The following is an 18,551-nucleotide window of genomic DNA, read 5'->3' as shown; positions in this document are numbered from 1 at the left end:
TGGGTCCTGCCGACTGCTGTGTTTGCTGACATCTTTTTTTCCTGTGCTCCAGCATTCCATCCGGGCACTGGCACTGAGAGTTTTACGGGAAATTCTGAGGAACCAGCCTGCAAGATTTAAAAATTATGCTGAGCTGACGATCATGAAGACCTTGGAAGCCCACAAAGACTCCCACAAAGAGGTGAGCCAGGCCTGGGGCCCCGGCGCGCTGGGCAGATGGTCTGTGGGCAGCAGGGAAAGGGAGTCCCTTTTTCCTGCAAGTCCGCGGGGCATGACAGGGTGAAGCCCCCATTGCTGTCGCGGCTGTCCTACATCAGGTTCTCACTGTGCTTCCCTCTGGCGGCTGAGTCGGCCAGGAGGTAGAGGCGTGCAAGTCCTAGAACAGCGCTTTCCTGCTCCAGAACCTCGCCAAGTTATGGCAGCTTCTGAGCCTCAGTTCCCTTGTGTGTCAGATAGGTGGGCGTTAGCACATGGCTTCACATGTGGATCTGGTGCGGCCCACAGCTTGACAACGTAGATGCTATACCAGCTGGTGATCTCCCCCACTGGCTCCAGACGTGCCATGGCCCCCGGCCCCTGGGTGCCTGTCAGGGCAGCACGGATGCCATTCTGTGCCCCAGCACACGTGTAGCTGTGGGGCAGCCCAGGGACCCTCGCCCACTTGCCTGCCAGTCCTGTGAGCATCTGGAGCTCCAGAGACTTGGGGAAGAGGGGCGACCCTCGTTAAGATGAGCTCAGTGGCGCCCTTCCGGTGGACGGCACCGTGGGACGTGGCCCCAGGTGAGATGGAGCCACTGGCTCAGTTCAGGCTCGTGGCTCCCATGTGACCCTAGGAGCTCACTGCGATGAAAGGAGCTGTGATGAGAGCCGTGTCCACAGGAGCATCAGGCTCTTAAGTCCTGTTGGTCTCTCCATCAGTTGTGGAGCTGCTGCCTGGACAGGCTGGCCGCCTCCCACACCCACCCTGACTGACCATAGGCTCAGCAGGGGAGGCTGTCTTGCTTTGCGGAGGCACCTCCATCCGGCAGTCCTGGCATCGCACAGGGACACGAGTGACAGGTGTGCTTTCAACAGTAACTTGCTCTTCCGAAATCCGCCTGAGTTGTGCGCTGGTGACAACAGTCACTCATGTCTGAACAAGACACTTACCACTTAGAGTCAGCGTAGTCATTCCCGGGCGAGGGAAGAGGGTCAGGAGGCGCCATTGTTTGTCAGGTGAGGCACCAGGTGGGAACCAGGTTGCATGTCTCTTTTGAGAGGCTGCTGGCCTGTGCTGACTTTTTTTTGGTTTGTTTTTTAACCATGGTAGCTGCTTCTTAATGAGAATACATGATTGAAAAAAAAAACGCAGTAAAGTTGACATTCTTTCACAGATACTTGATGGCAGTGGTTTTCACAGGGGAGGGCCCAGAATCTGGCTTTAAGGTGGCACTAAGCCGTCCAGGGTGTGGCAGCTGTGAGCATCCCCTTGGAAGATGTGTCCTTAAGTGGGTGTCCTGTTCTTGAACTTAAGAACTTTGACAGTGGACCGTAAGAAGTATAAGTTAACCACAGTTAAATAGTTCATTTGCTATTTAATCTGTTTTCTTGAGGCATTTTGCTTTTTTCCCTGCAAAATGAGAAACTTAGGAGAGAATGTTGTTTGGTGTGAAGCCCTTTGCATTGCATAAGGGACAAAAGCAGAAAGTACCTGCTGCTACTTAAAGCGTGTTTAGCCACACTCAGTTGCCATGGAATTCTTGTAACCCAAGGGTCTGCACGCTGCTGTCACTGATGACCTGATAAAGCAGGTGGAGAAAACACGTGTTCTGACAGGAGAGCGTTTCTGGCAGGCCCCCTGCTTTGCATACTTTCAGGCTCACCTTGACTGGTGCCCTTGTGGTTTTCCTTATGAAACCCTATCTGTCGCTTTGCCAGAAGCTCCTGAGTTGGGCGCCTGTATGTTTAGGTTTTTGTTTCTCTTTTCCTTTAAAATTCTTCTTCATTGGCTTTCTCTTATTTTACCGATCTGTCTCCATTCTTTGATTTTGTTTTTAAGGCTGAAAAGCTTGATGCACACAAAGTTGTGTGCTGGCCATTGTTGGTAGGCTAGCATCACACACAGTCTTTCTCTAGTCCTGTGTTTTCTCGTCAGGTACATCCGACGTTCATCCAGACATCACTCGCGTCTGTTGGGGAGGATCCAAAGTGGTCACTGGTCAGACAGAGGCAGACTATGGGAGAAGCAGTCAGACAGAAAAACAAAGCGTGTTCCTCCCAGGCAGTCACTCCTGGAACAGCCTTCTCATCAGACACGAGTGGTTTTGTGTTCAGAGGCAAGACCAGGCTTCAGCGGGAGGTGAAGATGGCCGACAGGCAGACAGAGCTGCGGGGAGAGGCCTCCCCTGCCCACTGCAGTGGCCACACCATCCTGCTCGCTGCGGTTCCGACTGTGGGCCTTCTTGAAATGCCTTTTCTGTGAAGTTTGTCACAAAAGCCCTTAGGGAAGGCAGGACGGCTTATCTTGTCACCTGTAGGCCAGGCAGTTTCTCAGGGTCTTTAATTTAAGAGGAGCCATGCCTGCAGAACACTTCGCTTACACTCTGGGAACAGCCCAGACCCCAGGCCTGCCTCAGGCATCATCCATCCTACGCTAACACGGCGATTTGCAGTAAGCAGGGTACCAATTTAGTGTTTTATTTTGAAAGTTGGTGTTAGACTAGACATGTTTTAGTATTCTGTCTTTGAATAAGTAAATTTCTTTCATTATTCGACTGTCTGTCTTTATCCTTCTAGTAAATAAAGTTACTGTTGAGTGTCAGCAGCTCAGTCATGAGGTTGCTGCGGGTTACAGCAGTGTGGCCATTAGCAAGCGTCTTAAAGGGCTAAGGCCTTGGTAGTGGCCCTCTAAAGTCTTAGTGCCATTTTCTGTTCTTCAGAGAAATTCCGTTAATTTTAACTATTCTAATTTTAGAACTAGCAGTCTGTTAGGGCTGGTACAGTCTCTCCTTCATTGATAGGATTTAATAGGAGAGTTGATGCTACAAATGAGATTCTGTGCTCAGTGCAGGGGTGACTCCGGAGACAGAAAAGCTGGTTTTCTGTCCAGCACCTGCCCCTCTGCAGCAGAACTGTCAGCATGGTTGCCTCCCTGTGGCCCGCGTAAGCGTGGCCTGGTGTGAGAGTCACACACAGTGACGTAGAACATGCTTGTAAAACACAGAGCCATTTCAGAGGCACTCGTTTCTTGGGAACAATTAATATACTAATTGTTAATCATTTTATACACATTTAATGTAAGAAAGGCTGTTGCTTCCAGTCACTGTACCCAAATGTTGAAGTACTTGGTAAATGTTCTATTTAAACTTAAGAGAAGCACCAGCTCTTTTTCTCTGAACATCTTTTGTAGTTGAGACTTTTTGATCATTAGGCTCAGCTTTTGCTGAACTTGGCCACATTAGTGAATATTCTATTACATTTGCCTCTTGAAGAAAAAGACGCAGCAGTGTTTGTGCTGCTGTCCAGGGTCACCGGGCACTTCCTGCTCCCAGGAGTCTTGGTGTTTCGGGCACCAGGACCTGGCTGCGGTGGTTGGGCTTCTTTGCGGAGGTTTGGCTCTTAGGTAAAAATGAAACAGCCGTCCTTATGTCTCCAGGGGTTTTGTTTTGAAATCTGTTCTAGTTAATTTTATTTTTTTACAACTTCAGGGAATTAAAAGAGCAAAGCCAGGCTAAATTTATTTTAAAAAGAGAACTCTTCGGGGACTGGTTTTCTGGCTTCTGCCCCACCTGCCGTGCTGTGTGTCTTCTGCGGGCCTGGCAGCCCCGGGACAGTGGTCGTGTCGGAGAAAGCACTTCTGTGAGCGGGCCTTCTGCCCCCTACACCGGTTAGAATCATTGTCGACACGTCTCAGCCGGACCCCCACATCAGAACAGCCCCCAGAATCCTCTCGGGGCAGCGGGCATGTCGGTTGGTTCTGGAGAACAAGGCCTATGTGAACCTGGAAAAATCACTCCACTCCTCTGGACCTTGGTTCTCCTGTCTGTTAGCCCAGGGAGTGGACTCGACACTTATCTGTGTGTTTCCAGCCCCAGGATAATGCGAGTGGTTATTGAATAACAAACCGAAACCTTCATAGATTCTAAGGCTCCAGTTTTCCATGGGCCCGATCTGGGGATTGGCCAGAGGCCCTATTTGTAAGTTTTGCTTTTTTTAACAAAAAGACAAAACCAGAAACCTGTGCAGTCATTTAAAAGTTCAGAGGTGCTGGGCCTCAGTCTGACTCCGATGGCACAAACTCTGTTGAGTGTTTTTCTAACTAGAAGTGGCGGGGGGGAGGTACAGCTTTAGACTTCAAGGAAACTGTGGTTCAGTCAAGGTCAAAGCAACAGGATCAACGTGTGGCCAAGAGAGCAGGGCACTGGGCATTCGGAGGGGCTGTAGCAGTCGAGGTGGCCGGAGGTGGGCAGCAGCCGAGGCAGCCGGCCAGCTGGGTGGCACGGACTCAGAGGACGCCTGGGTTGGCTCTGCTGAACCGACTGCCCCAGTCGGAGGTCCCTCTCACACCTCAGGATTGTTCAGGGGGTGGTCCCCCTCCCTGGGCAGCCACCTCCTAGCACCAGATGTGACTCCGGTGGCATCAGAGAGGGCCTCTTATAGAAAGAGGGGCCGCTCACGTGCAGGAAGCAGTCACAGGGCCACTGCATCACGTCAGAACCTTTGAGTTTGCAGTTTGCTGAAGTAACACTACTGGGAACCACAGCAGCTTCATTAAGAGCATCCTGCTCCTGCCCATTCACTGGCGGTGTGGTCGTGAGCCAGATGCCCGGGGGTCTGAGGTCCTCATACAGGAGGGAAGCTGGGGGAGGGCCTGCCTGCGGGACTGACGCTGTTGGAAACTGAAGGTACTGTCTTTTTATCTCTCTTCCACTAAGAAAGTAGATCAATTCTAATGGAATTGTAGTCAAGGTTTTTGAATTTTACATAAGGTGGATGTAACTACATTTCTCTAAATGTATCTTTAAAAGGCTTTGGACCACATGCTTAGCATGCATGAGGCCCTGGTTTCAATCCTCAGTACCTCCAGTAATATAAATAGATAAATAAACCTAATTACCTATCCCCCTCCCCCAAAGAAAATAAAAAAAATTTTTATAGTCTATTTAAACTTGGATAAATTAACTTTAAAACTCCAGTAAGGCTGCAGCTGTGTCTTTGGGCTGCTGCGTTGGCTGGATCATGTGTGTCTACACTGGGGGCCGTCACTGTCACCTGAGGCTGGATACCTCAGGGTTTGCAGAGGTGGATTTTGGAGACGCAGAGGAGGGGCCAACTGTGTGCCATCCACCTGCCCAGCTGAGGCTTATGTTGTCTCCCACGTGAGTCCTGAAGGGCTGGCCTGGTGTCTGCAGCGTCCTCTGGGATGGGGGACCCCTCGACATTCTTCCCTGTTGGCCCTAATTCTACCTCTTGGGGTAGGACAGAGTGAATCTCCCACCCAAGACCATCCCACGTTTGGGGCGGTAGTGCGGCCGCGGGTCTGCCCGTCCAGGCAGGGTGCAGTGGCTGGGCTGTTAGCACTCATGTCCTTCAGCTCTGCCTTGTGAACCTGTATGTGTGCGTTTTTCAGACAAAGCACTCATCGAGTACAGGTAGAAGATGAGGTTTGTGATCCAAAATAAAACTTCTTAATTCGGGTCCCCCTCATTTTACTGACGAGGGAAACTGAGGCCTGGACACAGAGGGAATTTCCCCCAAGTCCTGCTCACTCGGTGGTGACAGAGCCAGGTCTGAAACTTGAGTCCACAGACTCTGAACCTGAAGCTTCTCTACACCCCACCCCACCCCAGTACCGGGGCCTGGGCTCAGGTCTGCCTCATGCCCACCCACCTTCCACCTTGGGGTTTAGAGCAGGGCCACTCCTCCACCGGAGACGCAGTCCCCGTGCGAGTCCCGTATCCACCCTGTGTGTCTTCCTGTAGGTGGAGTGGCCTTTCCCGTGGCTCCTGAGTGGCTGGGGGGCTACAGCAGGCAAGTGAACCCCTGGGCCCAGGGTTCCTGACCTTGTGCTCGTCTGCTGTGTCTGTGACAGAGCCAAGTCAGGGTCTGTGAACTTAAAGCGTGGAGTCCCAGTCGTGACAGGTTCTCTGCTCTCAGGGAAACTCTATCTTTAAGCAAACATTCATCAATGTCCTGAGTAATGTTCTCATTTTTCAGAGCGTTAGATAAGGAAATTGTGCTTTTCCGAGCTGACATGTTATTTCGCAGACTTTGAAAAGGAAGAATTCCTGTGTTTCTTAACCGGACTGTAGCAAAATTAACAGAAGGGGAAGGGTTTTGGTCACTTCATGGTGAGTGATGTGACCCGGAGCCCACGCTCCCTCCTGAACGTGTCTGGCGTGTGGCCAGCACGCCTCCCAGGCAGTGTCCTCCCCGTCTCCTCGCTGCGTTTACTTAGCCCTGCGTTTGCTTACGTTTGTAATCTTTGCTTCTTATGTTACAAGGAACACGGGGAAAACCTGCAGTTCCCTCTGAGTTGGGCAGCTGGTCAGAAGCTGGGAGCTCGGCCCACAGGGGTTGAGTCGAGGCCTCCCTGATGGCTCGCCAGACACGGTGCCTGTCTCGGGGGCATGCTTAGACCGTAGGAGGAGAGGGGCCTCAGACATGCCACCTCGAAGTGCAGTGTTTGCAGAAAGACTCCTTACGTTAAATACGTCTGATTGAATGTTTTGTGCAGGCGACACCCAGGATCCCTGGAGTTTTGTAAGGGGACCTTTTCAGCTTAGATCTGACCTGTTTGTCGGCAGCTCACCGTGATCTGGCTAATAACAGAGCCTAGAGAGATGGAGGAGGGAGGGAACCTTGCAAGAGGGTCTCACTATGTGCCTGGCCACTCGTCTGGGTGGGTAGTGGCCTCTGCATCCCTTGTGCAGCTGGGAGGTTCCTGGTTTGCTCCTGTCGAGACCAAAATGGTGCTGCTGGGACTTCCCGGTCCGTCTCCCAGGCCCATCTGTCCACCTACTGAGCTGCCCCCACCTAGTGGTGTTTTAAGTTCCTCTGCATCAGTGTTGTCCAGCTTGGGTATATCTATGAAATCGTCAAGTATTTTCTGACTCTTTCATTTTTACCCCAAGTTTGAAACTTCCTCAGCTGGTCAGCATCACTGGGCTTTCTGACCAGTGTGTTGTGACACCTGGACGGTGACTTTCTACGTAGAAAGGTGTTAGTGTCTCCACGGTCTGACTATGGGGCAGCCCCACCCATCCCCCACTCTGCTTTCACTGCGGCCTGTCTCAGGGTGGGAGGCTGCAGCTGCTACTCGCTCTAAGCGGAGTCCCTGCACTGGGCCTGGGGTCGGCAGCAGTGCACAGGGCTCACCCAGCGGGGCTGTGTTTCAGGTGGTGAGGGCTGCAGAGGAGGCCGCGTCCACGCTGGCCAGCTCCATCCACCCAGAGCAGTGCATCAAAGTGCTCTGCCCCATCATCCAGACGGCCGACTACCCCATCAACCTGGCCGCCATCAAGATGCAAACCAAAGTCGTTGAGCGGATTGCCAAGGAGTCCCTTCTGCAGCTCCTCGTGGACATCATCCCGGGCCTGCTGCAGGTGGGTGCCCCATGTAGGGTGGAGCCCAAGGGGAGCTGCCTCCACCAGGCATACAGGAACATCTTCCCGGCAGCCAGGACCTGTGGCTCGCAGAAGGAGCTTCCTGTTTACTATAAACGCATTTGATCATCCATTTTTGTTCGTTCAGTGAGCCCTCTTGCATGTCTGGGAGCCCAGACATGGCTCCCAGCCCTGGGCACAGGGGCCGTGGACAGACTCAGATTGCTCATATGTCCACCAGATATTTACTCACTGAAGCCCTTGTAAGCCTGAGGCATCGAGTTAAATAGACTCTGGAAGATAAAAGGTGTTTTCTTCTATTCCTCAGGGAGTTTTCAGCCTGCTGTGGACCCAGCAGACAGACAACGTTGGGGACACTCCATTTGCTGAGTCAGTGTTGGGGAGGTGCAGGGGGAGGGTCTCAGAGAGAGAGGTCTCAGGAAGAGGGGGAAGTCAGCTTTACATTGAATAAATGCTGCTTTTGCTGAGCACTTGGCTCAACACACAACTGAGGACTGGAGGTCGCAGGCCGAGGGAAGGGTGCAAAGGCTGGAAAGCCCTGAGGGCCATGGGGAGGGAGCCAGGAGGCCTGTTGGGGTGTGGCGGGGTAACGGGGGTCGGGGGCCCAGCTGAGGAGGATGTGACCACGGCCGTGGGCTGGCCATGGACTGGACATGCCCCAGTGGCCTTCGCACGGCAGGGAGGTTACCCACAGGAGTGGGCAGTGCCTCTCTGCTTGCTTTGAAGGGGTTTTCACATGTGCAGACTGCTTTGCTGCTGGGAGCAGTGTGAGAGAAGCCGGTGGTTTTTCCGTTAATTTTCCTTCTCTCTTCTGCGTCTCACCTCATGCTGTGGCTGAGGCTGCCACGCCCTGGTGGTGGCCCGGCCTCCTGCTGCTGCCCCTGGGCGTGTTGAGTGTGGCCTCAGGACCCGGAGGAGCGCAGGTGTGGCCCCGTCGCCACCACCCACGCATCCATCCAAGTGGAGCTGGGAGGGGGTTGGTGGGACTGTTGGTGGTCTCAGGCTGTGGGCGAGTCCTCCTGTCCCCTCTGCCTACAGGGCTACGACAACACGGAGAGCAGTGTACGCAAGGCCAGCGTGTTCTGCTTGGTGGCAATTTATTCCGTGATTGGAGAAGAGTTGAAACCTCACCTGGCGCAGCTGACGGGGAGCAAGGTATGTGCAGCGGGCGGGTCACAGCCCCCACCTCGTCCACGCCCGGGTCCTCCTGGGCCTCTTCTCAGGTGAGAAGACCGACAGTCCAGGGAGTCACTGGGGCACTGTGCGGCCGTCCTTGTTAGCAGTGACAGTGAGGACGTTCACTCATCATCCGCGAGGGTCAGACGGTGGGCCCTCCACCTGCCCTGCCGGTCCGGGCACTATGCTCTCTGCCAGGTCGACTGCTGCTTCTGTGCTAGCGCCCCTGTGGGAGGGGGGACAGTTAGCCTGCGAGTGACCTGCCCAGGGCACCCCGGGTCTCACTCCAGAGCCCGGCTGCTTCTTCCTGGGCTGCTTGTGTTCTTTTAAGGGCGCTCTAGAGTCAGGCAGAGCATGACTATTGGCTCCTTGAAGATGAGTGTGGCCAGAGTGCTTATGGGTTTAAAATAACCTCAGACCTGAGAACAGGCCAAGCACAAGCAGGTGGAGACCCCTGAGCTCTGGCAGGAGAGGCAGGGCCTCGGCCACACCCAGCCGCCCGCTGGAAAGGCACACCCCAAAGTGGAAGTGCCCAGCTCCCTCCCTAGCAGAGTCAGTTGGCACTGCAGCGTCCTCGCGGAGAGCTGTTCCTGTTACCAGGTCCAAACTCGTTCTGCTCACTGCACAACAGGCCAGTAAATTGGGAGATGAGGTGTTGGGGCAAGGAATAGCAACTTTATTTGGAAAGCTGGCAGACTGAGAGGACGGCAGGCTAATGTCTTGGAGAACCATCCTGTAGGCTCCTTTTATACAAAAAAACAGGGAAGGTGGTGTGGTTTGTTGTTGCAAACTTCTTGCTGTAGGAATTCTTTGTTCCTGCAGCCGTCCATGTGGGTCAGGCCATGGTGTCCCTGTAAACCTCCAACAAAACAAAGGTTATTCTCTATTTTGCAACTTGCCATCTCTACATAAGTGCAGAAGTGCTGACATCCTTAAAGGTCAGAGCCCAGAGAATAGGCTCTTCTGTATATTTCAGGCTAAAGGCAACATTGTTTCACAGAAGGTGCAGAGCTAGCCTAGGCAACAGGGCACAGTGGTTAAAACTAAAAGAACAGATCCAATATGGAGTCAGATTTGTTCCTCTATTACATTCCTTTAACACGGTTGGTGAGCATCCCAGCTCAGGAGCTCTGGGCAGCCTGGCTATGCTGCTCTGCAGTGCGGGGCCTGTGGCCGCTCTGCTGTGTGAGCCGGGCCATCCCGTCCCATGTGCTGTGGGAGGTTGGCAGCACCCCAACTGCTGCCTGCAGGCCCATGAGCCACCGCCGTGGTGTCTCCCCATGTGGCCACACGTCCCCTGGTGGGACCACTGGTGAGCAGCTGGGGGCGGTAGTGAGTGAGGGTGTGCATGAGTGACTGGGGCTGTGTCCCTGGAGCCCATTCTCTCCTCTCCTGCCTGGCCCTCACCCGGCCCTTCCCTGACTGTGTGCACAGGTGCTTTGCTGGGCCAGGAAGACCCCTCTCCTGCCTCCATCAGGACTTGCAGGCAGTTCCTGGTGGCAGCAGGGACCTCCCAGACAGTATTCACAGAGGGACAATTCATCCAAAAGTGATAGCGGTCAGAGCTTGGTTCTTCTGGCCCTTTTTACTCTCCTGAGTGAGGGAGCTGTACTGTGATCTCACGTGACCCCTCCTTAGGGGCTGAGCAGGTGCGGGGGTCGTCTCACCGCTGCTCTTCAGCCGGAGCCCCGCGTCCTCCTACCCCTGCACGACTTCAGTCTGCTCAGAGGGCTCAGGGAGGCTGGCCTGACACCTCTCTGCTTTGGGACCCCAGTTCTTCCAGCCATTGCAGTTTGTAGATATAATAACTCGGCTGTTTTAATATGAATCTTGTAGACTGAAATGCACGTCTCCTAAAACCAGCAGCCCCCTCACCCCAGCCCCCAAAGTGGGTAATTGATAGAAGTTCATAAATGGTACTAGCCTCTGGAGAGAGAGGCCCGACACAGGGCTCCCACAGGGCCTGTGGGGTGCACGTGACAGGTGCTCACTGCCAGGGCCGCAGTGCCAGCTTTGGGGTCAGGATTCTGGTCTATATGAGCTTGAACAAGCTTTCTTTTCTATTCTTTCTCTCTTTTGTAAAATACGTGAAACAAAATTTTCTGTCTTTTCTACCATTTTTGTGTACTGTTCACTGGCACTGAATACAGTCATCTTGTACAGCCATCACCACCATCCATCTCCAGAGCTCTTTTCATCTTGGAAAACTGAAATCCATTAACTAATAGTTCCCCAGTCCCCCTCCCCCAGCCTTGGACTTTGTGTGTGTGTGTGTGTGTGACCACTGCACAGTGTCTGTCCGTCTGTGATGGCTTATTTTGCCCAGCGTAGAGTTCTCTAAGGTTCATCTGTGCTATAGCAGGTGCCAGAATTTCCTTTCTGTTTGAGCCTGAATATACATAAAGCATTCCACATGTCCACTTCTCAGTAACAGACATGTGAGCTGTTTCCCCTTTTTTGGCTTTTTGGCTGTTAGAAACAATGCTGCTGTGAACATGGGGGCACAGACATCTCATTGAGACCCTACTTTTAATTCTTATGGGTATGTGTCCAGGAGCGGAATTGCTGGATTATGTGATAACCACCGAACTGTTCTCCAGAGCGGCTGCACCATTTTCCATTCCCACCAACAGCACATAAGGACCCTCCCCAACACCTGTTGTTCTCTCTCCTTTTGATGGTAGCCTTGCTGATGGCTGCTGTGAGGTGACCTCTAACTGTAGTTTTTATTTGTTTCCCTGATGGTTGGTGACATTCAGATTCTTTCCATGGGCTTGCAGACCAGTTGTGTATCTTCTTCAGAGAAATGTCTCTTCGGGTCCTTTGCCCATTTTTGAATTTTGCTGTTTGTTTTGTGTTGTTGAGTTGTAGAAGTTCTCTGTATATTCCGGATATTAATCTCTTGTCCTTTGATGCACAAAAATTTTTAATTTTCATAAAATCCAAGCTCTTTGTTTTTTTGCCTGTGCTTTCGGTGTCATATTAAAAAATCTTGTCAAATCCAATATTGTGAAGCTTCTAACAGTTTTATAGTTTCAGCTTTTAACGCAGGTCTCTGATCCGTTTTGAGTTGATTCTTGTGTGTGGTGTTAGGTAAGGGTCCAACGTCACTCGTCTGTTGTATGGATATTCAGTTTTCCCAGCACTATTTATATGTGAAAAGACTTTTTGCAAAGAACCTCATTGGGATTTTGATAGGGATTTTGTTGAATCTATATCCAGCTTTGGGTAGTATTGACATCACAGCAGTATTGTCTTCCAGTCCATAAACATGGGATGTCTTTGAAGTCAGGACAGTATTGACCTCATAGCATGAATTCAGATATGTTCCTTCCTCTTCAGTTGTCTGGGAAAAAATGGAGAAGGATTATATTCATTCTCTAAATGTTTGGTAGAATTCACCAGTGAAGCCATCTGGTCCAGGGCTTTTCTTTGTCAGGAGACTCTTGATTATTGACTCAATTTCTTTACTAGTTATAGGTCTGTTCAGATTTTCTCTTTCTTTGTGATTCAGGCTTGGTGTTTGTGTTTCTAGGAATTTGTTCATTTTGTCTGGGGCATCTGATTTGTTGGTGTACAGTTTCTCATGGTGTTCTCATAATCTTTTTGACTTCTGTACAGTCAGCCATAATGTTTCTGATTTTAGTAAATTGACTCACCCACATGTGTTTCTGATTTTAGTCATTTGACTTGTCTCTCTTTTGATAACTTGTCTAAAGATTTGTCAGTTTTTTTTTTAACAGAACCAACTTTAGGTTTTGTTAATAACATTTCTCTTTTTTGTTCCACTTATCTCTGTTCTTTATTTTTGTCATTTTATCTTTATTATTTTCTTCCTTCTGCTAGCTTGGGGTTTAATTTATTCTTTTAGGGTTTTTTTTTTCTTTTTTTAGTTCCCTAAGGTATTAAGTCACATTATTGATCTAGGTCATTCTTTTTTAATATGTGTTCATAGCTATGAATTTTCCTCTTTGCACTGCTTTTGCTGCATCCCATAAGTTTTGGTATGTTGTATATTCACTTATCCCAAGACATTTTCTAATTTCCTTTGTGATTTCCTCTTTAACCCATTGGTTGTTTAAAAATGTGTGGTTCGGTTTTTACAAATTTGCGAATTTTTTTAGTTTTCTTTCTCTTACTGATTTCTTACTTCATCTGGTTGTGGTCAGAGAAGATACTTTGTGTGGTATCTTTTTAAATTTATTGAGACTTAATGTGTGGGCTGACATACAGTCTATCTTTGGAAGGTCTCATGTGCACTTGAGAAGAATGTATATTTTTAGATAGAGTGTTCTGTATCTGTCTGTTAGGTCTAGTTGATTTGTTGTGTTGTTCAAGTTCTCTCAAGTAGAGTATTGAAGTCTCCCAACTATTATTATAGAGCTCTTTCTCCCTTCAGTGTTGTCAATGTTTGCTTCATATGTTTTGATGGCATGTTATTAGACGTATAATTGTAAATGTTATAATTTCTGGCTGTATTGACCTTTCATTCATCTATAATGTCCGTCTTTGTTTATGGGAACCTTTTTTGATTTAAACTCTCATTTGTCTGATCCTAGTGTAGCTGCCCTGTGCTCTTAGTTACTATCTCTGTGGAATATTCTTTCCCATTCTTTTACTTTCCACCTGCTTGTGTCTTTGGGTCTAATGTGAGGCTCCTGTAGACAGCATATAGTTGTATCATGTTTTCATTTCTTTAAATATATATTTCCAATCCCTGTCTTTTGGTTGGAGAATTTAACGCATTCACGTATAATCACTGATGAGGAGAGACTTCTGTCATCTTGGTGTTTGTTTCCTTTCTATATGCCTTGTAGCCTTTTCTTCCCTCATTTGCTGCATTACTGTTTCCTTTTGTGTATGTCTGCTTTCTGTACTGAAACATTGTAATTTCTTTCTCACTCCCTTTTGTGTGTGTTCTGTGGCTGTTTTCTTCCTGGAGCAGTAGCGCTCTGGTCTGAATTCATACGGCTCATTGAGCAGGCGCTCTGGGCCCTGACCTTTTCATTTGTGAAACAGCAGAACTGTGCTGCTGCCTCACAGGCGCGTGGCGAGGCTCGAATACGATCCTCGGTGTAGAGCTTGTAAACTGCGACGTGCACACGCATTGTCCACACGCATCGCGCACACCGTCACCTTCTCTTCCCTGTGCTTGCATTTGTGCTCTTGACCCAACTGGCTGCACACATGAGGGGTTCTGGGGTGCAAATAACTATTAACAATGTTTAGCAACTCATTTTTATCCAGCTTTATGTCTTGTTTTCTAGATCATTTTTTTTCTTTCTGAGGGGGAAGTAATTAGGTTACTTCATTGATTTCTACTTGGAGGAGGTACTGGGGATTCAACCCCTGACATCTTGGGTGCTGAGCATGCGCTCTACCACTTGAGCTATACCCTCCTCCCTAATTTTTTTTCTTTAAAAACTCTTCGACTCAACAAATACGTGTTGGGGACCTGCCTTCTTCACACTATGCTGAGGCCCGTGGGAAAAGCAGAGACTTATCCTGCCCCAAAGTGGCATAAAACCCAGCTAGGGGACAGGACTGGCCCCTGGGGACATGTGTGCGGCAGCCGAGAGTGACCCACCAACCACGTGTGCAGACGCAGTGTGGGGTTCTAGAGCAGGAGGCAGGGAGCACTTCCTCGGAGGAAGTGGGGTGACCTGGTCCGGGCTTGGCAGGACAGGGATGCATGGACAGGGACAGCGTGAACAGCTTGGGTGGCAGGAGGGGAGGTGCTGGGAGGATGCACTCCCTGAGCAGGGCCGTGGGAGGGAGCGGGCGCACGGGGCAGCTCCGTGCAGGCGGCAGGGGCGTCCATGGGCAGGAGTGCGTGGGGCCGCGGATGGTGGAGCCCCGGGTTGCAATCTCCCCACCGTGCAGGGGTCTGCTCCAGCTCCGGGCAGGGGCCGTGAGCAGCAACAGCCGGTGAGTTGTTGGGTGGGAGCCCTCAGCCTCTGGCCGCTGTTCCTCCGTGGCCTGGCGTCTTCCCTGCTGCCTGCCTTCCACCCCTGCTTTGCTCACCGCGTGTCTTCTCTCCGCAGATGAAGCTGCTCAACCTGTACATCAAGAGGGCGCAGACCACGAACAGCAACAGCAGCTCCTCCTCCGACGTCTCCACGCACAGCTAGGGCCCGCAGCCGGCGCGACGCCTCCCGATGCCCCAACCCGCCCGGCCGGGCGCGAGGCCCGCGGATGCTCATTACAATCAGTATTTTGACCCCTTCCAGCCATTGTGTCGAGTTGCTGGTGCGCGTATAAAGGAAGCCAGGCCTGTGTTGCGTCTTCGCACAGAACAGAGGACGAGGACAGACGAGCCCCTGGCCCCATATGCAGCCTGCTGAGGTCACAACCCGTGTAGCTGTGGGCTTGGAAACTGTGCAGCCCGCTCTTGGTAGAAAGTAGCGTTTCCTCTTCCGTTAACGACAGACGTGAGGGTGTGTGTCTGTGTTTCTCCTGCGTCGGGGCCCGTGTGGGGCGGAGCCCACCTCACAGCTGACACCGTGAAAGGGTTTTGTGTGTTTTAGGCTGTTTCGAGACCTACTGAGAATGTGAATCATGTCTTGGCAAGAAATGGGTAAAAGCCTGACAATGGCCTTGAGCGAGCGTGTGGGTTTTGCTTCAGTGTTTGACCTGGAGGCTGACGGCCGCAACTCTGGGTTAGGAGGGCACCTCCTTCGGCAGCTCCTTCCAGGACAGGCTCCCAGCCCCCCGAACACCTGCGCTGCCGCCGTCCCCATTCCCGACTTCCACCTGGAGGAAGTTTAGTGTAAATCCAAACACAAAACCAGGGTCAGTTGTAGCATCACTTCATTTCACAACGATACAGGAGCAGTTGTCTGTTTCCCTGCGAGGGTTTGGGGGAGCACTGTTCTTACAGTGCTTGTCTAGAGACCCTGGCATGTGTTGGCTCAGGTGTAGGGCCGTCTGTTCCTCTCCCCATCGTGGCCTGAGCCGCTCTGTTCTAACGTGTTCTTGGTTCATCTGGTAAATGGTGGCTCTGCCACCTGCACTTTGACGTCTCTGTTCAGTTTGGGATTGAGATCAAAAAGAGCCTAGAGAGACCAGAATCAGAATAACTTTTTTTAATTTTAGGGAGTGAAGCACTTCCTTGATCATCTGTTGAAATAGTGTTTAAGGAAAATAATTATGAGTGGCGAAAAACAGGAGTTGAAACAATTTTAGTCTTTCCTTTCCTTCAATGAGAAAATTACCCCTTTAAAATTTTTGTTGAGGGTTTCATTGCTCCATAAAAGATTTAGAGTCCAATTAACTAAATTTTGGGAAAAATTCTTAAAGCCAGGTGGAAATTCTTAGTGCAGTCACGGAGTCTTCGCCCGCTACTGTTCCGCTTTGGACCCTGGAAGCTCACACAGCTCAGCCTCCTTGCCGTGCCGGTGCCGGGTACTGAGGTGTCTGCGCTCCCAGGGCGGACGGAGCTGCCAGGATGTGGCTACTCACCTCCCAGCCCCAGTGCTGGCCACTGTCAAAGACCCCATAGCAGAACGTAGCTTGTTTTCACTCAGAATGTATTTTAGGTCTCAGCTTGGAGTAGGCGCAGAAGTGGAGGTGGAGGATGAGTGAAGCCAGAGTGCCTTCCTGCACCCGTGTGCGTGCACGGGGGCGGGGGTCTCGCATGTGTGGGAGGTACCCCACTGCTGCTGCTGAGGGAATTTAGGGGTGCATTTGAGGTGGTTAGACATTGTTAACTTCTTTTGGGCTCAGAACATAGCAGGACCAGGCCTTACTTCCACTGACAGACACCATGCGTGGACGTGTCTCAGGGGGACTTCTCTGTCACCCTCTTCGAGCGAGCAGAGCGCCTGTTGCTCACCCCTGTTGTGGAGCTGTGGGTCCTTCCTGCCCAGCGCGCTTAGAAGGACTTTATCCTTTGCCTCCCTGACGCTGGGTCACCACAGCCCACCCAGTGCTGGGGAAGAACGGAAGAACCTTGAACTTGGCCAGACGTCCCCCTGGTGTGCTCACCAGGGGCTAGCCTGCCCGTCCGTGCCCTCCACCGCCCCCCAAGAGCTGCCTCCCTCACTCCGGGCCCAGGAGACCCGCATGCCGCCTCCCTGCAGGCCTCCTGCTTGGATGAAGCCGCAGAAGTGACGAGCAAAGCACCCAGAGCTGCCTGCCTGCCGCGTTTGCCCGGCTGTCCAGGGCCGATCACCCACCGGGGCCAGGTCGTCCGGCCCTCCTGCCCTTCAAGCTGCTGTCGCCTCTTTCAGGCCGAGGGGGAGGCCGGCAGCCTCCTGAGGACACGTGTGCTGCGCCTGGCCGGCCTTGGCCGCCCCACCGCTGTTTGTCTCAGAATCTCTCTCTCCCGGCGCCTTTCTTTACCCAGCATCACACACACAGTAGAGAGCCGTGGTAAGAACTCGGCAGGGCCCCACCAGGACTGCACTCACGCTGACGTTCGGGGACAAAAAGGGTGGTCTGGAAGGGGTCAGCCCCCAAAATGGCTTTGTCCGCGCTGTGTTCACACGCATGGTCCCCACGCCCCGGGTTGGGTTTTGTTTCCTGGTTTTGTTTTTTGGGGCTTTCTCATGTCACATCCATATCTGTATTTATATCTTATTTGTTTCACTCTCAAGTATCATGGCAAATGTACAGATTTTTTTTGTTAATAATGTGCTAGGATTTGCTAAAAAAGAAAACAATACAGAAAACCTTTTGAGTTTGCCCTAGAATAAATGAAACTCACTTTGGTTTCCCGCATTGGCCAGCCTTATGCCGCCGTGCCTGGAGGTGGCTTATGCCGAGCTCTGAACAGGCCGGGAGTCTGAGGAGTGGGGGGCTGTGTTGGGGAGCCGAGAGCTCGGCAGGTCGGACAGGGAGGAATGCAGGGTGGCGGGGTGCCTGCCCTGAGTGCTCAGGGGCCCATCTCTCCTGGAGCCACAGGACCGGGGTCTCCTTGGATTCTGAGACAAGCCGGGGTCTTCCCTGCTGCTTGTGACAGGCGTCAGGGAACTCCGGAAAGGGCACAGCCCGCACACGGGAGCCAGAACACGGGGGCAACAGTCGCTTCTCGGAGCCTGACTTTGGTCAGAACAATTTTGAGGCTTCTGTCCTGTCCCGAGTGCATCTCCATATCCCAACCTGGTGACCCAGAGCCCCTTCCCCTGTGGCCCACTGCCTGCTCCCCTGTTTGTCACATGGCCTCGGAATGACACCAATCACAAGTCCCAGGCTCTCCCCGGTCCCCTCAGGCGAGTCACAGCCCGTCCTGCCTAAGGGTTTGCCTTTGTAAACTGGAGCACAATCTGATCTGCCGGTGGAGGTGCCGGGAGGGTAACTAGGCCCTGGAGTGGACGGGGCCCACGCAGGAGGGTGCGCGCAGTCGGGCATTAGTTATCCGGCAGCAAACTTGGAAAAGCCCCGGCACCCTGCGTCCGCTGTCTACACTTGCCAGTCGCCGGTCTTCATCCCAGGGGCCTGCCCTTGTGGGGCCGCTGGCCTTGGGGTGAGGTCTGACATGGGAGGATCTGAAAGGTCTTTCCTCCAGAAGAACTCGCGTTTCCCCTCACACAGTGTTGCTGTCAGTCCCAAAGCTGTGGGACTTCCCACTTCCCCACTTGCCCACTTCCCCTCCGGTCTAGGGTGGCATAGGAGGCGTTGACTGGCAGCATGAATAGCGTTGGTGAGGCACTTGGACCCTCGAGGAATTCTCAACCTGTAGCATTTTATTGATGTTCACAACGGCCCCAAAATGCAGACAAGGGATGCGCCATCGTGTTCGATTTCAGAGTAAGGGGGCTGAGAGCACGG

General features: G+C 51.9%; 1 protein-coding gene across 4 annotated transcripts in view; it reads left to right on the top strand.

The window, feature by feature from the left end:
- The window catches only part of CLASP1 (cytoplasmic linker associated protein 1), a 191,567-nt gene extending 174,066 nt beyond the window's left edge, over positions 1–17,501 (top strand). For all 4 annotated transcript variants that reach the window (XM_072960809.1, XM_072960808.1, XM_072960810.1 and 1 more), the window contains 4 exons: positions 53–181; positions 7,377–7,583; positions 8,643–8,759; positions 14,825–17,501. In XM_072960809.1, the coding sequence (XP_072816910.1) occupies positions 53–181; positions 7,377–7,583; positions 8,643–8,759; positions 14,825–14,911 (540 nt within the window). In that variant the 3' untranslated portion in view covers positions 14,912–17,501. The remainder of the gene's footprint in view (positions 1–52; positions 182–7,376; positions 7,584–8,642; positions 8,760–14,824) is intronic.
- Positions 17,502–18,551: the final 1,050 nt, after the last annotated feature.

Source organism: Vicugna pacos, chromosome 5, assembly GCF_048564905.1.
Source record: "Vicugna pacos chromosome 5, VicPac4, whole genome shotgun sequence".
NCBI lineage: Eukaryota > Metazoa > Chordata > Mammalia > Artiodactyla > Camelidae > Vicugna > Vicugna pacos.
Note: the sequence above shows the minus strand (reverse complement) of the source record. Positions and strands in the feature narration are given on the sequence as shown.